Raw genomic sequence first — 24,353 nt, forward strand, 5'->3', positions numbered from 1 at the left:
TTTAAAACTCGGAGCTCAGGCTCACGTTGCCGGATCAGCCCGATTCACACAAAAGATTATTGAAGTTACTTTTGGTCTCGACATGCTAATAAGACTCCAGCGACCAAACATTATTTAGGGAAATGACTAAACAGACTTAGCATGTCATTGAGGACAGTGTGATGAGCTAATCCCTGATTCGTCTGCCTGCACAATTTTCAGTCTAAAGTGAAACAAACATTTTAAAAGTCTGTGGATTTACTGTTCGAAATGACATCTTAATTGTTTAAACAAGCACAGCTGAGGTGACCTCACAAGATCACCTCGCCAACATGGACACATTTATCCAATAAACTCTCAAAGAAATCGTCAGAAATCCTCCAAGAATTCCAAAAAAAACCTCCTTGAAATCTTCACTAAGTGAAGCTAATTCAGAACCAGTTTGGAAAAACTACAGGTGAAGAAATGCTTGAGCAGCATCTTTTCAATTTAATAGGAAGTATGCTTGACTGACAGGGAAGCCTCTCGCTTGTTCCCGTTTTATGGCTGTTTATGAAATAACTGAGGCTCGCTCGGCTGCAGCAGCACTTGTGCAATATTTCACAAGAGGAAGTGAAAAGGGAAGCCCGTTCAGTGGCACCTGATCGCCACGCACACACACACACACACACACACTGACTCACAAGTCAAGTTGCGTAATCGAAATGCTAAATCTGATTTTACAATCAGTTTACGCACTGATAACCTTTTGTGTTCTTTTTGGATTTTAAAAGTGTCAAGGCTGCAAAATGATGTAAAACCTTTTTTTTGGAATAATGAAAAAAACTGGTTTAATTATTAATATAATATTAGTCAAGTGACATCTAATCCAACTTCTACTTCAACATTCCAGTTCCTGTTGATTTTGTCACAACCCATCTTTCAATAAAAGAAAACAACAATCCCACGTGTGATGTGTCTTAAACTAGCTTAACGTGCCATTGTAGCGGCGGCGACAAAAGTAACAGCTGATGTGGAGTATTTGTCTCGTCAATCCTCTTCTAAGCTAACAAGTTTCTGCGATCAAAGGGGCCTCAAAGATTTACTGCTTTCATTTGGCAGTGAAAATAGCTCATGGCCAGCGTTTCTAAGGGGAGGGCCCCCCTGTTAGCACTTAGCCTGCTAACTAGAGTGACGGGCGTACGCCCGGGTGGCTGCCGGGCGGTGTGTGTGCTCTTGATTCCGACGTCTACTCCCCTTTCGCCTCCGTGTTGACCTTTATTCTCCTTGGAGCAAGGCACCACGCAGGGGGTTCCCCCACAATTTATGTTATGGTGCCACAAGCGGGGCCATGCCCTGCACTAAAACCCTATCCCCGTCCGTTTAGCAAGCTCGTCGTAGCCTCCCCCCTGACTGGTGTGTAAGAGGTTTGTGTTTAAGTGCCCTTTAGGTTTGACTCTCCCAGAGGATGAACCTATATTTTTAATAGAAAAAAATGTATTTCGGTAATCTACACTTTAACTTAATGCTTGGTCTCGAAACGCAACGTATTAGCTTACCTCAAGAAATCAAATGGTAATGTAATAAGTGAATTATTAATCATTTATCAATTTGTCTCGGGATCTAAATACTATTCCATTCTCTCTCTATGAAACGGTTGCAGAAACATGTGTTGCATTTTAACTTCCCTTCTTGATTTATTTGTTATTACTGAGCTATTATGTAACACTTTCTTGGATTATTGGATCTGACAAACATTCAAAATATATAATCAAAGTAAAATTTATAGTTCCAGTTGTTTCATCTCTAACTGAAGTGATCAGGAATCAAACTTGCGACATTCTTGAAACCTTCTAAACCAGGACTGGTTAAATTATAAAAACGGAACGACCTTCCGGTAAAAGATTAATAAATAAAATGGCATAACCGATTTATAAACGTTAAATTCTTGTAAAACAATGAAGGAGGAGCTTTGGACAGTTTTTTGCAACAAGATGTACCCGGATAGTTTGTGTTTTCTCTTTTTCACTTGTTTAAATGTTTATTTTATTGAGTAACATGACTGAAACAACCATCTTGATATATCTAGTGCAAGGGTCACCAACTTGTTTGCAACTGGGAGCTACTAGAATGGTTACCGTCAGTTGGTTATACATTTTGATGGATGATTAACAACATTTCTCTAATATACTCAAAGATTTACAATGAGTTGAAAGCAAAGGAAATGCAAAAAAAATACATAATAAGATGTTTATTGCATGAAAAAATATGTTATCAGGCACCACATGAGTGACCCCTGGTCTGGAATCACAGGCTATTGTTACTTCAGAGGAAATAAAATATTTTTTCAAAACAAAATGCACATCAAACTGTACTAAACCACTTGAATTTGTTATTCAAATATAACACCTTCTTTTCAAAATGTAGACTTTAGCTTTAAAAACTCAAACTCAACTAATCATTTATATCTTGTTGTTGTCCTGTATGTTGCAAAAAAAACCTACACATTTTGGTAACAAAAATAGGTTGAATTTTCCTGTTTTATTTAGTCTTCAGAAAACAGTTGAAGTTCACATGGTTCACCAAACATTAAAACTATGGTTTAAAGACATTATTTCCCATTTTCAGATATGTTGATTTTTGAAAGATTTACAACTTTTGGTCACGAAAAAGGGTCTAATTTTCCTGTTTTTTTAGACTTCAGAAAACTGTTTGTGTTCACATGGTTCGCCAAGTATTAAACTATGGTTTTAAGACATTATTTATCCAATTTTAGAGACGTTTATTTTTGACAGTTTTTAACAACTTTTGGTCCCGAAAAAGGGTCGATTTTTCTGTTTTTTTGAACATCAAAAAACAACATTTTCAACATTTGGGCAACATTTATTTGAAAACAGAATTGGATCCCTGTTTAAATGCATTCTTGACAGAGGTTAAGTCTCATTCAAACATGATGAATCTAGAGGATGATTTTCTTCAGATCCGTCAGCCGGCGGGTGAATCTGAGGTCTCGATTAAAGCCGCAGTAAAAACCATCATCTCAGTTACTGCATCGATGATGAACCAGGGACTTTTAAAAGAACCGAAGCGACCGTTTGATTAATGCAAATGAGGGACAACAGCAGGTCTAGCGGGGGATTGGCTGTACATCTCCTCTACATGTCTTGCTCTCTAAAGGTTAAGTGGCTGCTATCGCGGCGGCTAATTCAGCCATATGCTCATCTGTGCATTTGACACGAGTGCACCATACGCTCCTGATGCAAATCATGTCTGTTGAATATGGAGGAGGGAGAGAAAAAAAAGACCATCTCTCACTCGCTGACTTATTTAAGCTTCATTTGCTCTGTTGAAGAAGATCTTGTACGATCCGGGACGGGCCGGTCCTCATGATCTGGTCACTTGTGCAGCGTCTTTTTTTTTTTTTTGCATAACTGGTTGCATAAGCATTCTTTTGGCACGCACACCGTGTCATGTACACTCCTTGTCATTTCTGCTTTTGGTAAGAGCTTATTACAGTACAGGCCGTTCCCTAATGTCACCGCGGTTGCAAAACCACACGAGCATCTCTCCCGGTCTGTTTTATTTTGTCATCTAAGAATTGGCTTCCTGTTTTCTTTGTGTTCCTCCTTTTTTTTTCCTCTGTGGAGGTGTCGTAACCCACAAGGCTGTTCCAAGAACAAAACCACGGCCGGGAGAGATCGCTCCGTGCCTGCACTGGAAAACACACACCATCCAGATGTGCTCTTTGAGGGGTGTGTGTGCCATGTACTGTACTTGCTGCCAAGTCATAAAAGACTCCACGCCTGGGCTTGATCGGATGTGCCCTTCAACAGTACCCTCCGTTCCCTAGACTTCATTGTTGTAATACATGAGAGTACAACTTCAGGCTTACACGCTTGATGTTGCATAATCCATGACTAAAATAGTGATTTAGTAATACCTTAGGCCATGTGTGTTAAATTTAACAGGAATAAACTATATCAATTCCACAGCTTGTCAATGTCATGACCTACAGAGATTACGGTTTAAGTACTGTTTCTTGTTGATCTGATGAAGCTTCATGAATCAGTGTCATTATTTTCAGAGTCCACTAGATGGCGGTCTCTGCACTATTTTCCTTTGTTTTGAACAACTGTTCAAATGAAACATCACATCCTTTTTAAACTGATGGCGCCCCCCACTGACCTCTAAACAACATGACACTGCTTCATGAAGCTTCATCAGACCATCACTACTGTTTCGGCCAGTCTTACCATTACGACCTTCCACAAGATAATGTCACTTTGTATCACAACTAAAACATTTAAGATACATGTTGGCTGAACTGTTTCCCATGCCCTTTTTTTAAACTTACAAGAAATCGAAACAATTCCTCATTTTTTCATTTAAAAATTTGTTTCGGAAAATCGTCCGAATTAAAATATTTATGTTTTAAGTGTCTAGTTTCAATGGAGTTTCTGGTAACTGATAAAAAAAGCTTTTAATACGTATTTTGCGTTTTCAATGAGTAATGTCATCACGTAGAAGGTGCCTGATCCAAAAAAGTGTTGGTGTTTTGCAGTTAAGCAGGTTTGATAAAATACATCACTTCCTGTTTAGACACTTATTTCCTGTCAGAGGATGTTGGTAGTAGACTGTTTGACGTTGCCTGCGACTTGAACCATCTTTGACCCTGTGGCGGCTTGTCTTGGTTGCTGTGGTTTTGTAACGTAATATTAAATGTTAACAATGGTTAAAACACAATCGCATTCAAAGAATACTAATCAAATAAATCCCAATATTAGTTTACACTTTTGCTAAATGACTTATGAAGAAAAAGTTAAATTCCAGACTATTATGGGATATATTTGTAAGACTCAAATGTGATGAACACTGATGGCTTTTATTGTGATTAACTCAAGAGACAAGGCAACAACTTCTTCTCTTTGAAATGACTTAATGGTTCTCATGAGACAGCATTTGTTGTGTGATCGTCGTCATGTTCAGTCAACATGTGCTTGTGCTAAAGGCTGATGCGTGTATTAAATGATCTTTCTGCTTATTTTTGTCGTGCAGCTGGTGAGAAGGCCATCGTATGCGACCAGTGCGGCGCCCAGTTCCAGACGGAAGAATCCCTGGAGTCTCACCGGCCGATCCACACCGGTAGGAAAAACACAAATCATCACGACATCCTGAAACGTATAACATGGAAGCGGCTCAGAGGGTCTTTGTTATAGTCCATCACGCTGAATAATTAGGCCAACTTCAGTGTTGACATCAGTCCTCCTGAGTCGTGATGGTTTGACTGACAGATTGCATCAACGTGGATTAGCCCCGTACGTCCTAAATCAAGTCCAACAGTAATCAACAAACTCTGAAAACTTGGCAGACCCAAGTTGTTTATCAGCGCTCCGCCGCAGAGATGAGAGGACGAGAGCGAACTCCATGCCAGGATGTAAAATAAGAAGTAAATCCCCTTTCAGCAGATGTTAGCTGGCCCAGAACTGTCTGGTGTCCATGACAAATGTGTTAATTGAACGAAGATATTTAAGTTAAATTACCTGACATGTGTGCAGCTTACTTTATGATCAAAATACCAGAGGTTAATTTCATTCAATCCTCCAGTGCTTCACAACATTGATAACTTTTACAGATGATACAGTTTGTTACAAACATCTTGAGAAATGAGTGAAGAGTGTCGTGCAATATGTTAAATTTACACTCAATCGAATTTATTTTCAACTCTACAATTGCTCCAATAGATTTCCTGTATCGCACCACGTAAAAACGTCAGTTGCACGATTGTTTTTAAAATACTTGCTTTTGAAATCAAATTAATAATTATTGTTATTCATTTATTTCATTTATTTTTTGTCCAACTACGGAATTAAGTATTATTTTTCTCAAATTAAATGATAAACTATTATACTCATTGTAGTTTTCTTTAGGTGTAAAATGGGAAAATAAAACACATTTCAATGAAGAAGCTGATGACTGTGGTTGAATACATGAAATATATCAGTTCCATCAGAATATTGAATAGTTGGATTTAACATTTTAAATATTGAAAATGTACCAACATTTTATATTCAAGTTCCAGTTCAAAAGGCTTGCATTAAAAAATATTGAATTTAGATTAAATTGTTTTCATTATTGTAATCAGAATATCAACCTCTGTGTTAATTAATTCAATTATTTAATAAAAACAATTTAAATCGTTTAATATATACATTTTTGAATCTAATTGTTCCCTCATAATAATTCAATTCAATAATGCTTATATAATATATTAAAAATATATAAATGTATTTAAAAGTTTTAGTGTTGTTAATGTTAAATTTAACCATTTAACATTATTATATGATATGTTATCATCATCTTCATTACATTTTTGTCTATTTTACTGCAAAAACAAATTACCTCAGGTTAAATAGTTTGACAAGAATAAATAAAAGTCCTTAGTTTCAACAGGTGACACACAGTCAATAAAAATTATATATTATTAAAATGATCATCAAACTTTCGATGACAACATGAGGTAAAAATGTGTTTCGTCAACGATTGTGCAACCAACATTGTTGCGTGATTAGAAATGTCTTCAATCCGCTTGTTAGCGTTCATTAGCAGCCTGTTTGGTTTGGATATTTTTAGCTACACAAGTGGAGGCTTTGGGGTTCAGAGGTGTCATGGGAAAGGTCATCTGGTCACCGTCCAACATATCACAATGTGCTTTAGCACGACCCTATTTTGCCCAAAAAACCAAATGAGATAAATGGAAAGAGAGCTGCCAATGAAGCCCCGCCAGCCAGAAACGGCTCCTAAAATAGCCGCTCATCATTATCATCATCATCATCATCATCATCATCGTCTCATTTTGTCCTTCATTTCCAGCACAAACACTCATTCTGCCACTAGCTGCTCCCTTTGGGCTCATCCACTTTAGTCTTCGTGACCATTCATTCAGGCCCCCCATCTTCCGTATGTAAGAGGGGGAGGAGGGGAAACTGGGACGACATGGTTGAAGTTTGAAGGGGGGGAAGGTGTGGGTTAGTCCTGAGGGGCATGCCCTCAGCCAATCAGAAAGCTGGAGGTAAAGAAGGGTTAAACGAGGCTAATGATCCAACAGCCATAACAGAGGAAAGAAGAACTCTAAATATAGACATTCCAGTCTGGAAGAAATGTGGGGGTGGGTGCAGGGATCGGGGGGGTGCCTCGGGAAGGCCCAGACTGTTCTAGACGAGCAGCAAGAAAGATGGTCATTTATCATACACACTTGACGTAAAGATTTCATCCCACTTCGCCTCTCTCAAGAAAACAGTCTCATGAATTGTTGTCAATATGGAAAACATCACCAGGCTCCTCACTTTCTACCACCATCCCCCCTTTCTTTTCTCTCACTTCATTCATCTTTTAATGCAAAACAAATCAAAGTCTCGGAGCTTAACACGGATGCGAGGGGTTGTGTAGCGCCGCGTGTTGGCTGATAAGAGTCGCTAAAGAAGGGAGCGTGAAAGGACGGCGGTGAAAGAAGGGTGACACTATCTGCCATCTTTGGTTCTAAACCAGCGGCTTTCCGTCGCGACACGCCAGAGAAGAGAATATCAGGGATATTTACAGGCTTCCAGACGCTTTCAAACCAAGTGGCGTGATCAGAGATGAAGTGATGAATTCAGAGTAACACGGATGATCTATTTTTATTTTGGGAAAATAATCCTAAAGGTGAATTAGGAATTTCACAACTCAATAGAATCGGACCACAAATGAACAGAATCGACTTCTTGTTCTGCGTAAAATGGAAACTACTTTTCTCATTTTTTTTATATTGTGAGTTTGTTACGGAAGAAGAAAAACAGCAGCAGGGAGTTGGTGAATTTGTCAAACACAGATTTGCCCACCGCTAAGATTCTGACCCTTACTAGACAAATCTATTCTCTGCTGCTTTGAAAAGGAACTTCTCTGTTTCAGTCAACTCTGCAGCTCTTTGTCCAGTTTGCTTATTATATCACACTCCGAGGTTCTCGTGTGTCAGGCCCGGACGAGGTCGTTATCCAAAACCATGGGATAGTTAGCAGACGGTCCTGATCGACAGGCTGTCGTGTTAAAGGGGAACTCGTAGGAAAACATCATGTGTTTGTGGGTAAAAAACGCACAATCTTGTGCAAGTAAACACGCTGCCAACTTTCCCGTGTTGTGCAAGACACACAAATAAATCCAGGATTACCTGAGTTCAGCTGCGTTTGTCACTTCACCAGAGCTCAGAGCTCCACTTCCTGTCAGGCCGCTTGAATTTACATTGTCGTAATTGTTCAGTCGACGGTCCAATATTTTGAGTCCACACTGAGACACAAAGACACAAAAGTGTTAGTAAAGTAAGTTTGAAACATGCTAAAATAAACAAACTAAGAAGTTTAAAGTAAGTAAAGAACTCCCTCTATTGAAGACAGAACAGTAGAGAGGACTTGGAATTACTACTATAAGATATAAGTTTACTTTTTGTGGGGTTAAAGGGTTTCAATGAGATTCGTGACCTTAAAAGTCACAAGAGACATTGGATCCCAGTTATAAAATACAAACCTGACACATAGAGTCAGTGATTTAATACCAAAATAAATTATACACAACGATATATTTATAAATAATTATATTAGTAAAACTATTTATTTATTTATTTTTCTAAATGTCATTTTAAGTATTTCAATGGAATCTTTGTTGAAGTTGTTGTTATAATGTCCTTTTAAAAGCTCTGATTTAGTATAAAAATACTAGTCATTTTTTAAATGAGCCTTTTCAAATACTGTATAAAGACAACAAAGACTCCATGATTTAGTTATCTTTTGCCCATTTCTGGTTCACAATAAACAATAATTTACTTCCAAGTATAAATTGGCTCAAGTAAATGAATGAGATTCTGCCAAAAGCATTAACACATCCTCGACATACAACATCTACATTAGCTACTCATTTCAGAATCTAACAGACAGATTTACGCAATGATTACACGCCCAGTTAAACTATGAAACTTTATGCCCTTTTTAGTCTTTGATTTTAGTCAGATTGAGCTCAAGCAGCTACCTTTACTGTTCCATATTCAGTTATCTATTAAAGACACACGCTTACAATTATCCACTCAAATATAGTAAGAAAATAATCTATTGAAACCTCTCACACCTAAATTACAAATAATCTTATTCCACACCAAAGGCTTTCAGCTGTCAAGGATACTGGTACTCATCATATAATTGAGTTATTTTCATCTTTCTATGATGTTTTTTAAACTGAATTACATTTCACTTAATCATTCAAGAGCATTCTTCACATTTGAGGAGCAGTTTAATAAGTGTTTAATGACCTGGATTTCATATTATTTATTCATATTTCATATTTGTATGTCTCGTATCTTCTTTCCCCGTTTTAAGTTTTATCGCATATTATACATATCATATATTTTTAAGGCATAACAAAAATCCCCAAAAACAAGATCACCCTTTCCCCCAATGTCCACCTGCATCATATAGTTTTTCATTCATAAAAAACAGAAACAGCAAAACAAATAGAATTAGAATAAAAATAAACATGAAAGACATCTGGAAAATAATGATAATTAATAATTGAAAATGATTATTATAAAGAACATTTTTAAAAGTAAATAATAAAAATGATAATTGGTTTCCATGTGTATTACAACTAGCTTCCACTTTATTAAATAGAAGCACCAAACAGATCATGAGGTCACAGCGTGTTGCCAGAAAATAATATCACAAACAATCTAAGCTAATATGACTTTGTTGTTGGTTTGCGATGATTGCGTTGCGTCTCCATGCTCATGTAAGTCGTACATTATGCACGCCAGCGAACACGGACTGGTTCACTGTCACAATCTGAGCATCTCCTAAAGGAAGGTCATGCTGTTGTCGTTCAAGACGAGACAAGCGTCTTTTTAAGAAATGACTCCACAGGGCGTGAAAGAATGTTGTCATGATTCATATCGGTGCGATGAATAAATCCTTGAATAAAAGAAGGCGAGGCTTCTCTTCACTTCGGAATCTTAGTTCACGTTCCTATTTTTTAACTTGTGTAACACGACCAAACCATGCAAACCATGGGGCGGCAAGAGCGGCTTCAGCCAGTGGGAACCCAGCAGGACTCTTCCAGGCCTCGGCCGCAGAGTAAACACTTTATTTCTCAAGCCAGGAATAGTTTGGCAATACAGCCAGAAATGCAGGGCCGAGCGGATCAGAGGAGAGGGAGAGGATGTGGGGATGAAGGGGGGGAAAACAACATGTCCGTCAGGAAAAATGAAGCCTGATGATAAAATTGTTCACAAGTTCGCAATCACGCACACAAAGTCCAGCGGTGTCACTCAAGTGAATTAGGCCAATGGCGCCGCTACACAGGGGTCACGTCAAAAGTGCCGAGTGTCTCAATCACATTAGTCCAACACTGGCATCTGTTTAGCATTTAGTTAATTGTGATGTTATTAAGTTGTCAGTGAGCATTAGCGCGGCAATAAGCAAAACAAATATTCCCCCCCAACCCCGCCTGACCGCACAGGCAGCGCTACACATGTGTTGTGGATCGTCGCAGATGTGTGTAAAAAAAAGGCGAGCGCCCTGGAAGTGTGAATGTCACTCCACTCAACCTTTTGATGGCTCTAAAGTCTTGTTAAGCCGTTAGAATCAAATGATCACCATAAAGATTAAAATAAGCTTGTTTTATGAGGCGTTTGACGGCGTCGCTATAGGGCAGATGTGCATTAGCATTGTGGCGTTTGATCACAGGATGTTCCCATGTCGGGCTTTCTGTCATCTGCCGGCTCAAAAATGCTGATTAGAAAGAGCGCCCGTTGTTTTCCGAATCACACTTTGGATTGAACAAGCTGTCCATGGTTGGAGGCCAGATTAGCAGTCTGTCTGCGTGTCTGTCCTGCTGACCAGATCTACCCTGGATCATGTGAGGTAACCGTTCTGATGGAGGTTCTTCATCAGGTGTTTCAACCATCCAGTCCATCCAACCCTCACTCTGATTCCTTGTTGATACACAACACCCTAAATCCATGGATCCATAGTAACCAACCACACACCAACTTTTAAAAAAATCACTTTACGAAGCCATTCAATTTTGTAAGCTCTCCAATAACAAGGCATTTACAAATGCTTTTAAAATGATTAAAAATGAAGCATTAGGAATTACAGAACGCATGTTTCAATTTGATTTTATATATAAATAATATTTATGTAACCCTGTATTGATCCACATGGAACCAAACCTAAATTCATTTTAAAATATAACCTTAATACTAAACAATGTTTTATAAAAACCAAACATGTATATTAAGCCTTTTTTTGTGATTCTATCCCATATTTTTTACACACCACGAAGTAACACTTCTGGTTCTCTTCATCTTTTGGTTATTACAAAAAACTCATAGCAGGAACTAAGTTCTCAAATTTTAGCAGAATAGCTTAGTTGCTAGCTTAGCTATGAAGACGCTAGCTGCTATCATTCTGAAGTAATATTTTCGTGTTTATAAATCTGGAATTTGACAATATGTTTCTATTAAACTCCAATTACATGACAAACATTACAAGTACAGTGTTATGAATTTATTGGAATTTCTTTATCTTGTTGAAGTTTTCGTAGAATTGACTCTTAAGATTTCAAGGTACTTTGCTAAGTTGAAGCGAGTATACGAAATATAAATGTCATATTCTGTTCAGACACTTAGTTTTCACGAGAGAAAATATAAATGCCGCACAGCTATACAACGTCTCAATGTTTCAGATGCTGGGTCCCCATTAAAGTCTGCAAATAAATATTTATTCCTCGACGCCTCCATCCCTGGTACTTACTCTCGCTCACCTCCTTAAACGAGGGAGAGTACGAGAGGCTTTCGACTCCATCGGTGGCTAAATTAAATCAAGTGGCGCGAGCTCGACTACAGTCACTCCTGCTCCAGACCTCCTTTCCACTCTCTCGGCAAACAAATTTTTCCCCAGATAAGATCTAAATGAGTTTTTCCCAGGCAGAGAAAAAATCCTCAGTGGTAGTGATTGATACTGTGCAGGACTGCGGCGAGACCGTGGTCGCAGTGGTCCGGGGCTTGTACGCACAAAAAAAAAAAAGATGGAGATGTTTGTAAATGAGATGAAACGTGTGAATGAGAGTTGGCATAGCTACATTCCCGGGCCTCATTCATTGAGAAATACCCGACAGGGCCCCTGCATTGCAGAACTACTGTGCTCGGGCTTAATGTCATGGTGGGCACCGGCGCTTTGAGCCGTCGCCACAGGAAACCATGGGACAACAGCGTGTCATTGAAGGGAAGTAGTATTCTTATTTGCGCTGAAATTGGTGGGTGGGATGTGCGAGCAAATTGGGTATGTCTGTGGTGGGGCAACAGTCTTGTTGTTGGTGTCTCCCCCACATGGACGGATCATCGCGACGTCGCCTCAACATCCAGCCTATGAGATGACGGGATGAGGGAAGGGCGGGCGAGCGGGTGGCAGTGGATTAGAGACTCCCAGAGGGCTCAGCGATTCACAGGCCATAAAATGGAAGTCAGCAGGACACGGTTGCAAATCTGGCCCGACCAATAAACACCATCCCCTTTTCTCTCTTTCGACCCCGAAGATGTGTTTTAGCCTCTCGCCACAATGCTACCCTGGCGAGTACGTCCCGCCGCTCTGCCCCCCCCACCCCAACCCCAACCCCTCCCTCTGCATTTGCATGTTGGCCGCTGTGGCATTGTTCCCGTCGTGCTTTAAAAAAAAAGATAGATAAGGGAAGACGGGTCCAAATCAACAACAGGCTTTCGCCGTCCAGGGAATAAAAAGGCAGCTTTTGTCGGGACGCCTCCTACCGCCACATCTGCTTTTTTAACCTTGGCAAGACTTTGAATATAAAAGGATTCACCCCAAGAGGGATGTGTACGACACCCCTCCGCCGCCCCCCCCCTCGACAATCACCACATCTCTTTTGTCGATGGTGTTATTTGAAGTAAATCACCCCGTAATTAGATTGGAGCTGCATGTGGACGTCTTAGCGGACTGCTAAAATGGCAGCCTTTTAATTTACAGTGCAAATACCTTTCAATTGGCGGGCGGGGTGAGCGGGGATGAAGGGGACGGCGGCGGAGTCTTTCAATCCTTTCATTTTGTTGTTGTTGTGTGAGAGCGGAAAGAGGGTCCGAGCGGCTCTCCGGTGTTCTTTAATTGTAAAGCAAGGAGATTAGCACAAGTGGCGTCGACCTTTCACCCCAAACAAAGCCGCCAATCGGAACCAGTTGCCTGGTGACATGGGTTTTTTTACACCCAGCAAATTTACCCACAACAAGGCTCCTTGTGGGAATGAGATCCAGCGACTTTGATTGTAGCATCCCCCCGCCATCCTACCCCGTCCAAATCTGCGACACTCCTAATGGACCCGAGCCGCCACGCTAATGAAAACGGCCGTTCATCGTCACTTTGTCTTTCTGACTCATATAAAACGTAATGTTCCCGCGACAATGACATTCTGAAGACCGTTTAGCTTCGGACAAATGCTGCATTTTCTCGGCGGCGAAGGCAGCCGGGCGCACAGAAATGTCCTTTTAGACGGCGCGCGGCTCAATCAAAGCGCACTTAGCGGTGTCATATTGATTATGGGAGTTTAACCCTCGTCAATCTGCCATGGGTTATTTTGGCAGTACTCCATACACAGTATGGGGAGGAAGAACCGTCTCGAGACGGCTTTCGCGACTCCTATTTGTGCATTATCCTCCTGCCCAGGAGTAGACGATTTGCCAGAAGAGCCTTCTGGACAATCCCAATTATGAAAATGACATTTAGACCTAATTAATTACAACTCAATTTAAATGTAATTTCAGCTCACACTTGATGAGCTTCCTTCTTCCTCAATAAAGAAAAAGAGCTAATTACCAGCCACACAATATCAATAGTGTTTAGATCACATTACACAGCAGACGAGATTCAATCTGCATTATTTATGATGGATTTACACTCCAGCCTCGCACAATGATTTCTCTTCAAGCGTTTACATCAATTCCTTGAAAGTCAACTTTTTTGTATCTGCTGCTGCTGCAGTGGCTGATGGGAGTTTCCAGGCTGGTGGGCTTTAATTGTGCTCGGTTTGTCTTCCACTGGTTTGTTTTTTAGACAAACCGCTGGATGCTCGATTACATACTCCAACCTCCGTCAGTGACGGTTACCTCGGTCAACATGAAGTATGATGCGCACGTGCTGGTGTTTATCAAGCGCTAGATTTAGTTGTTTTCAAAAGAAAGTGTTTATTGATTCACTGAGCTAGCTAGTTAACTGGACAATGGAAGAGTCGTTCAAGGGTTTGAATCCATCTCTGGTAAGGCCACAAGATCGTGTTCTGGTCCCTTTCACTATAGTAATGATGTCAAAGTTATCAGACAGATCATGGAGAAACTAACACTCTTATTTTGTATTTATATTTATTTATTCAGACGTTCAACTGTATGTTTTTGGCAGTTTGTGCTTCTGATTTTTTATTTTATTATTATATTAAAAATTCCTTTACATGAAATAAAAAACGGTTTATATGAAATATAATAATCGTGAACATTGTAGTTGTTCAGCTTGTTTTTTGGAACTTTTTTGAGTTTCTACACAGTCGCAGTATAAAATGTAGCCCCTGTGGAAATTTAATCGCCTGACACTGTGTTAGATCTTAGTCTTGTTATGCAATTAAAGGGTTAAACTTTCTGTTTTTATTTTGATGAAACATAGATCCTGGCATAGTTCCGTAACTGGAACAACAAACTCTCTCGCCTCAGCTGACCTTCTTTGGCTCGTGAAGTGTTTTGTTGTCCCCACATGCTTGTGGACATGAAGCTAGCGTGCAGTGGTTGTGTCGGCCTGAGTTGTGGCGGGGGCCTGCGTGGACAATACCTCAAATAAGAAGCTCAAGTGGGGCCCATTACACCCAGCGAGGACAGACTCTTATCAGTTAATAGTAGGTTTCCCTCGGAGAGAAGATTGCTTTGATAGAAGTCACCTGGTCAAGCCTTTGAAACAAAAATCCACTGGCGTGTCATAGATAAGCTTTTGTAGGGTTTAAGAGAAGATAAAGCGCAGTATGAGTGTTATTTTTGACTTTAAGGTAAATATTCTAAATCTCCTTTAAATACTTTGGAGCCGCTCTATCAGTATTGACACATCTTTAGAGTTCCATGAATGTTTGACGAGGTGCGTTCCAGGGAATGAATCACCTGATTGGACGGCATTCTTGCACATTTTATGTTCTCAATGCGATATGGCCGCAACCAGGAATGCTTTCATCTTTAAAATTGTTAAACACACAAATATATTAACGTGTTTAGCTATTTATTCCAAATAATTCCATTAGACAAACGGTTTGGACCTGAATTTTAGATTTCTTTTGGTTTTTTTTTAAGTTTATGGGTCGGCAATAATTTAGAATTTCAGGTTATATATAAACATATCAAATTATAGTTTTGTAAAAACTAGAAAAAATACATAAAAAATAAATATATAACTTTCCTTTGTTTTAGCAGTTAGTTGATTTTCCATCTTTAGGGTTATTTGTTATAGTAGTTTGACAAAAAAAGACTTACTTTTTACATTTTTACGTAACAAAATATATATTTATTTTAATGAAATGTACCTATACAATAAACATGTATGAAACTAAACATATTCATAATAAAGTCATATTTCTAATACGCACAATTATTCAAAATATTTAGTCATATTCTTGCTTTAAGCCATAAAAAAGAATCTAGTCTGTATCCAAGCATTATTTACTCATCCGGTCCTTGCGGGCCATATCAGAGGAACATCATGTAACTGTTGCGTGTTTTGTCTTTCCGACATTTGTGGCCTGTTTAACGCGCAGTAATCCTCGCTCTCATATTAAGCAACAACAAGTATACGTCGGTAACGACCGGAGCAGCCTGTGCTCTGCTCACTTGAGCTCCGGCAGCACCAGTTAATGTGCGCCGGCGACTGCCTGATGGAACGTTAGTGCAGGAATGTTACAGTTCAGCTGCTCGTCCAAATGGAACTTCCAACGCATCCGTCTGATAATTAGCATTATGGGATGTAATATGGCCGTTAAATGTCGTTTGAGCTTCCGATCATGTAGGAACGCGAACGAGCCGTTTCATTTTTATTTTTATTCCCGTGCTAAAAGCTGTTACTCACTCCTTCATTGATGAAATTGAATAGAACATGTTTTGTCATTCTTAAAATTGAACATGTATTTTGTTAGTCACTTAAGTAAGTAAGTCATTTTTATTTGTAAAGCGCTTTTCCAGACCAGGGTCACAAAGCACTTAAACAATCAGAACAATGCTCAATAAAGTATACACTTTAAAGGGCAAGATAAAACTGATAACACAACAGGAGTTCCAGAAAATCAAGGAAAATGTGTAATATTTTTGACAACTAACTGACCATATAATAAAAATAAATACACAGTTGAACTGAATAAATATTCTATTTACAATGAATTATGTGAAACATGCTGTTTTATTTAATAAATAACTAATATTTGTTAATATAAAAACCTCATTGTTTACATATCAAACAAAGGTGGAAACTATGATATTTCATGCTAATTCGTTATAGAAATGTTTCATGACCCATTTTTTTTAGGAAGATTCTGCAATTTAAAAATGCATTTTGATCTCATTCTGTAAATTAATAAAGGATAAGAATTCCTTTTGTTCCGTCTTTGTACACATGCTCATCCAAATTCTGCCCACATGGATCATCATTTATTCATCAATGCCTTAAAAATAATCAAGGCCGAGGATGTGTTCCATCTGTACGTCTGCGCGTCTGTCCTTGCTGCTCTTGGTTTCAAACGTTGCTCTATGCAAATGTTGCACTTTAAGAAGTTACTTTGCATCTAATGATGTGTTTAATCACCAGCTAATATGCTCAAGTGTCTCTGCGGCGGCGACATCGCGCTCGTAAGTCAGCAGCCAGATGTTCACTGTACACCGACCTTGAGTAACTCTCGTCTCCGGAGGATTCCTCTTCTCCACTCGAGTCCACAGACGGTCAGACATAAAGGTGCTCCAGGATAAAACAACTTTCTCATGTTTTCCTCTCACAAAGAGTCGCTGCTCACTTGTGCTGTCGTCGCTCCACCTGTGCAAGTGTAGTTTGTACTGTCAGGAGGTCAGCCGATGATGATCTTGTTTGTTGAGTTGTACTGGAGCTGAAAACATCATCAGACGCCTTTAAAGATGTATTTAATTCAACTTGTGTTCATCAAATAGAAAATAAGGATTTATTGAAACACAAAGAATCTCATGAAAAACACACCCAAGGACACAATTGAGGCCTTGATAGAAATTAAAATACAAATAATTGAGTAATAATGACTTAAATATTTGTTAAAAGAGCTTCAAAAAGTAACTAAAAATCCATAAATCTCCACATTTTATCTCTAAAATTAAAATTAAAAACGGAAAATTGCTTCATAGTTAAGTGGTGCTTGTGGTTGTGCTTTGAGGATAAAGACGAGAGCAGGGGTGGGTAGTTAAATTTCCTCAGGGGCCACATTGTATACTCTGACTGTTGTATAGAGTATAATTCAATTCCATTAAATTTTATTCAGTATTTTTCAGTGTATAGAGCATTATAGAGCCAAAATATGATGGGAAAAATTAATTAAAAACATAAATTCATTGTCATTCATAAAGAATATAAAATGATGTAAAATGATGTTCTTATAATACAATAAAATATTAAAGTTTTCCTATTTTCCTAAATATGATCTCAATATTTATCTCAAAAATATTTGTAGTGGCAATAAATATTTACCAAACGGACAAAGAAAGAAAAATAAATCAATAATAAATACAAAATAAAAATGTTGGCTTTCACCATTGGAAAGGTCTGGACTAGAATGTCTGTTGTGTCGTCAGTCGTTATTGAAGGATGAAACTTTATTGATCGCGACACAAACCACAGAGACGCTTCATGCTAAAACTAGCGTTCAAGAATTCAAACTTGTATCACCGTCCATTGAGAAGTGAGGGTTCGACACAACCATCTCAAACTTGATTTGAAGATGTTCTTTGAGCGTGACACGGATCAGAGGAAGAGATCGAAGGCAGCAGAGATGTTAAAATGAAAATAAAATTAGTTTGTATTTGCAGAACCCCCTCCGCTGGCGTCCATTGTGGAATGTGTTGGGGGTTGGGGGCTCTTGTCCGGCCGCGGTCTCCTTTTACAGTCCGGCTGAGCAACAGGCTCTGGACGGTGATTGATTGGCTGTTTTTGGGGGCCGCCGAGGACCCTTTCTGCGGCTTTAGGGGTCAGGGGTCGGCTCTTCTGCAAATCTGCTTCCTTTTGTACAGTCGCAGCACCAGGAGACCAAGTGTCACATCTCGCCTCCTCCCCCCCGTCTCCCCCCTCTCGTCCTCACCCTGGGAAAATGGAGGAGGCGTCAATTAAAGCTATTCTCTCTTTCGCTTCACTTCTCTCCATCTTCAGAAGTTGCTCTTTAAAAAAAAAAAGAAGAAGCAAATTCTTTAGGTTTAAAGGAGCTCAGGGCCAGGCCGTGGTGAAAAAAGGGTTTCTGGGAGTAAAACTAATGATAATGGAGCATGCAAGCTGTTGTAGAAACACTCCTTAATGGATTAGTTAAGCAAGCAATTAGCAGCAGCCAGATATCAGCATCTGAATGCTTTAAATTATATGTCACTTGTAATGACGCCACGCTGCAATTACTCTTGCTAATAGATTGATGTCGAACTTGTTGAACTGAAGCATCCCAACCATCATCCTCACACATGCACTCGCGGGCTCGTCGACACCCTCGCCTGGTTGGAAATTTTCAAATGAAGAAATAGGTGAACTTTTTTGGAGGTTCTGAAAACTTTGTTCTGATGCTGATGATAAAAAAGCATAATTTCAACAAATGAATTCAAGTTTATTAATGTAATTTAATTGAATGTATTTTGTTTTCTTTCATATAGTTTATTTTTAATAATATATATAAATATATATATGTGAAATTTTATATTTCCACTACGAAACAAATCAGCTGTTGTGTGGAAATAAAAGGTTTTTAATTCTGATTCTTAAGTACTATGTAAATTAGTAAGTTAATAATTATTATTTGTAAAGTACCTTTCTCAGACCAGGGTCACCAAGCTCTTAAACAATCAAAAACAATACACAGTTAAAATATATACATTAAAAGGTTAAGACAACATAGAGACAAACACAGAAGCCCAAAGTAAATTTAGAAAACGCCTACACAATTAAAAAGGTCTAAAGATGTTTCTCATCCAAAGACCTAAGAGCCCGAGCTGGGGTGTAAGGCTGGATCAGATCACTGATGTAAAGAGGCCATGAATAGTTCTGAAAGTAAGAACCAGAATTTTAAAATGGATCCCGAAAGAAACTGAGTTTAAGAGTTTAAGGATCCGGGAAATGTGAGTCCTCCTACTAGAGCAGGTCCGAATTCTCCAAAAGAATCATCCAAAAATCCAAAAATAACATCCAAACTCGAGTTCTATTCAGTCTTAATGATGTGCCAGTTACAGATGGTAGACAATACAATAAGTTTGGCCACTGAAATAGACTATGATTATGTTTTTACAAGGGTTTTATGTCATGAAGAGGGAAAAAGTTACACTTAAGTCGCATTTCTACATTAAAAATATCAACCATTTGTGTAATATATGTTGTTGATGGTCCCATTTGGAGTCACAGACATGATTATTGTGAAAATATTGCACAACATAAAAGAATATAAATGAAGACTTGGTTAGTTTGAGCAGCAGCAGGTTCCTAATCCTTTGATATGTTGTCCGTCCAAGAGGTTTGCTGAGGGATAACGTTGCAATTCCGAAAATGCGGCCGGTCCTTGGCCCTCAGGGGCCAAAGCCTTTGTGGTCACAGGAACAGGATTACACATAAACCCCCATCACCACAAGCAACCAGCTCCCCCATCTCTCCCAGAAAGGCCCGAGGTCAGGTGAAAGGCCAGGAATCCCAAACAGGCTAAAAAAAAAAAGGAGGGACAGCAGGAGAAACTATAAAAGAGAAAGTTTTTTTGTTAGCAACTTTACAAATGTGAATCAATCCAGCTCCAGTTGGACGACTGACTCTCTAGTCAAGTCTACTTATCTGTATGAAAAAGTAAACAAAACGTTTCATGTTAAAAAGAAACAATGTAATAAAATATGTGCGATAAAAACTACAAGTTATAGTTTTGATAATAACTTTGTTTATTTAGTTTATCACTTGTTTTACAGCTAAAAAAATCCAGTTGAGAACAAGAGTCTCTCTTCTCTGGTCTTATATTAAAAAGACATTCACACTGTCTCTCATTAGCTTAATGGCTGCTAATGATAATGAAGGAGGAATGAAAACAGCTAATCAAGGAATCTTTCTGCTTCAAGAGGTGAAAGATAAAGTCGCCGTCTAACTGTCAGCTTCACGAGAAGGATCTTTGGAGTCGTCGGAGCTTTTCACGTGCCTTTGAAAACACTTTAGATTCACTCAGGAATAAACTTCAACACGAGCAAATGTTCTTCGTACAGACGGACACTTGATAAAGAAGTCCCAGCGATTATACTAGTTTTATTCAGTTTTAAAGCAGATAAGAAAATGTATAACTATAAAATGATGACTATTCAAGCCACATTATTTTAAGAATATATTGCTTTTTTAGTGGAATTAAAAATAGTTGGAAATTGTAAATGCAATCACATGACGCTGATGCAAAAAATTTCAGAAGTAAACAGTTTTAAATGTATAAAATTCTAACTTAAACATGATTAGTGGCTTTATTTTAAACGCGTAAACCTATATTTATTTTATTTTATTTAAAAAATATATATCATTTATCGTTAATTCAAATGGTTTACAAGAGTTAAAATAATTAGACCTAATGATCAATATATATATTAATGATGAATCATCTTTGATTTTTTAAATTATATTTTATTTAATAAAATATAGTATTTAATTATTTATTTTTTACTTGCCCACTTTAATTTAATGTTTATTTTGTTCCGTTTAATTTATCTTTTATTTTTTTATTTTTTTATTTTATTTATATGTATTTCCTTTATACTATACTGTCACCACAAAAAAATCGGATTAATATTTAAACATTTTTTGAGTTTTTAATTGTGAGTTTGTTATACATCGTCCAACTCCAGAGAAAAGTTTGTTCATATTAAGGGTTAATATCTTCATGTTTAGGGAAGTTAGGATCATTTACTTTGAACAGCTAGTGTTTGTCTGTGGAATTCTGTTGGGAATATCCTGGCTTCAGTTGAACTGCGTTGACCCCGGTGACCCCGAGCAAACACCTGACCCACTAAACTTCTGCTCTAATCTCACTTGTGAGCCATTAAGTGTCTCATGGACATTGAGGCTGTTAAGTCTCGCCATATATCGCATAAGAAGCTTTTTTTTCTTTTCCCCTCCACTGCCGGCAAACTCCAGTGAGCCGCTTTTGCTAAAGGTCATGTGAGGACGTCTCCCAGTCCTAGCGCTCACAACTGGAAACCAGTGAGCGTGAGACGGTAGAGCCCCCCCTGCTGACCAGAGAGCGCACTCAGCTGCTTCACCAGGCTCTGAAATGATCATTTCAGTCAAACCGCTGCCATGTTTTCATCCTGTAAAGTCTAATAACCGCCAAGTTATCGTCTTTATTTCTGCCTGATCCATCCCAGCAGGGGGCCACGTCTCACAGATTGAAGCTTTCAGTAACGTTTTAATTTCTTCCCACATTTATTAGCATCAGACCCTGTCTTAAAAATCGAAGTTTTCTGAATATAAATGCACTTTTATCAGCGTTCCTGGTGTTTTTTATGAGCGAGACTCAACCACACACAGGTGGTTTGATTCAGGAAGTGAAACAACTGTTTACAAGCTGCTCTGTGATTCTTGAGATTAAGACGGGATCTAAATCAAAGTCACATTACAGGCGTCCTCACATGCTCGCCATCTTCGCCCCGGTAATGAGCGTCCATTTTCTGCCTCGCCTGAATGAAGAGAAGTGAATTATACAACAGCTCGTGCGAGTCCTTGTTTTTTAATCGTGGCACGACGAGGTTTAAATGAAGCGAATCAATACGGGAATGATGACGTGAAAGTAGGTCGCGGCGGCAACGGAACACGCTCGGATGAAACCAGAAACGAAGATGTGAAGCTGTGTTTTAGGTCGACTTGACTTTGATAATTATATTTTTTACGTTTCCATAACTAATGTGTAAAAAGTTGAGTTCTGCCAAAGTTGAACCATCTTCATGTTTTTCATTAATGTGACTTAAGAGATGTGAAGAAAAACAATAATAATAATAATAACCTTTAAGTTAAATATTCAGCAATGTTGTTTTAAATTAAGTCATTATTTGAATACGACCATTCTTAACCCATTTCAAGATGTTGAATATTTTTCATTAAATTAGATTAAATGATAATTATGTTGAATTGTTTCATGAATATTTTTGGTATTTTAATTAACATTTTTAAAGTTATTTTTATGTTCTTAAAATTAACTTATTGGACCTTGAATGTATTTTATTTAATTGTCTGATGTTAAATCACTTAATAAATTGTATTGTTATTATTATTGGTATGCTTGAGTCAATATTTAAATATTAATTATTCTTTATTCTAGTTTTGTAATAAAAATAATATTTTTTTTATATTATTTTTTAAATATATAATCTTAATATCTACTGTAATAAATATATTTTTTTATTGTTGTCATTAAATAAAGGACCTTTTTAAAAATACATATTTTAAAGGAATTTACTCAATTATAAAAGCAATAATACAATATGTTACAAAACGTTTTTCTTGAATCATAACATGGACATTTTATAACTTCATCATACATACAAGTCCAAACAAGATTCAAAGAAAATCTACTTGATCTAAAACATTCAAGAATAGTCCGAGAAACAGTTTATATTTGTATTATTTAGCATGCATTATTTATCTGCGTCCTATACGTGACGACATCTTGTTTTTTTTTCCTTTATTTTCTAATCTCTCCTATATTTGCATCTGATGACACTTCCTGCTGCGTCTGTCTTTTCTAATGCTGCGTTTACATTTATTCTTTTACCCCCTACTGGCTACATTTCTCTTATTGCGGCGCCTCTGATCTGTGTTTTCCACAAAATGACAAAAATAAAAGCAAATGAGATTGAATTTCGCCCTCGACTAGCCTGCGCTCCAAATCAATTCCCCCTTGAAATGGAATTAAGAGAGACTGAAGCTCACCACTGTATTGGTTCCTCAGACGCACACACACACACACACACACACTCACACACACTTTGTTCCTGCTCTCTGGTGGCTGCTGTTTCCTCGTCGATGCGGTTTGATCGACACACAGGTGATCTATAAATAAAAGCTTTTCATCAAACCCACAAAGTCGAGTCGACCACTCAGAGTTTAGCTTCAAGGTCGCGACCCCTTTTGTTGCTTTCAATTAAAGCTTGTCTGCTGAAGTGCTTTTAATCCACTCCAGGCTACTGTAGATCCTGTCACAGGACAAATGGATTTCTATACAAATATGATTTTTTAAGTGTCAAACTAGTGACTCACTGACATGATTTAAACTTAAACACCACAAACCGTTAACTCATCTTAAGTCCATTAGTTCCATTATGTTTCTCATATATTTGTTTATTCTTACTATGGTAACAACATTATTATTAAGTGGCCTCAATATTGCACTGATAGTAAAATAATATGAACTTGTATAAAAAAAAAGTAAAGTAGAAAACTTTCAATTAAACAAAATATTTAATTTAAACAAAAATAATAATATAATAGTGATTAAAGAAATCATTTTAATAACCGGTTTTAATATATTTTTACTTGTACAAGACAATTTTTTTATTAATATTTGTTTAATTTTAATAATAATGAAATTATTTTTTTTAAACTATTTTCAATTATTATTAAATTAAATCATTATTGAATTAGATTTGTAATTTTGACAATGTTTATGAATTTTTTTTTTTCCTTATTCATTAGTCATTCTTATAGATTAAATATGACCTAATTTGATAATTATTACCGTAGTTACTCAGGTTAAATTTGGTGATGTTAAATTTAAATAAGATTTATAATTCTTTATTTTTATAAATATTTTAGATTTTTCTGTCTACTAAACCCCCTAAAAATAGTCATTGTTTTATAAAGTTGATATTTCTCCATAAACTCATTATTAAGCTATTTTCTCTGGTTAGATTTGGTGATGTGAAATCTAAATTAGAATTAAAAATGTTATATTATTTATTTAAATGTTTATTTCTGTCTATTTAACGTAATTTATTAGTCATAATTCTATATTAAAAAAATAGTTATTTATATAATAATTATAAAGCTATTTTCCTTAGTTATATTTGGTGATGTTAAATATAAATT

At 37.6% G+C, this 24,353-nt stretch overlaps 1 protein-coding gene across 1 annotated transcript in view; it reads left to right on the forward strand.

The window, feature by feature from the left end:
- The window catches only part of zbtb16a (zinc finger and BTB domain containing 16a), a 129,595-nt gene that overhangs the window by 72,259 nt on the left and 32,983 nt on the right, over nt 1–24,353 (forward strand). The window contains exon 4 of the mRNA XM_087807125.1: nt 5,014–5,100. Coding sequence (XP_087663251.1) covers nt 5,014–5,100 — 87 coding nt within the window. The remainder of the gene's footprint in view (nt 1–5,013; nt 5,101–24,353) is intronic.

The sequence above is a fragment of the Callionymus lyra genome, chromosome 14 (genome assembly GCF_982586985.1).
Source record: "Callionymus lyra chromosome 14, fCalLyr1.hap1.1, whole genome shotgun sequence".
Lineage (NCBI taxonomy): Eukaryota > Metazoa > Chordata > Actinopteri > Syngnathiformes > Callionymidae > Callionymus > Callionymus lyra.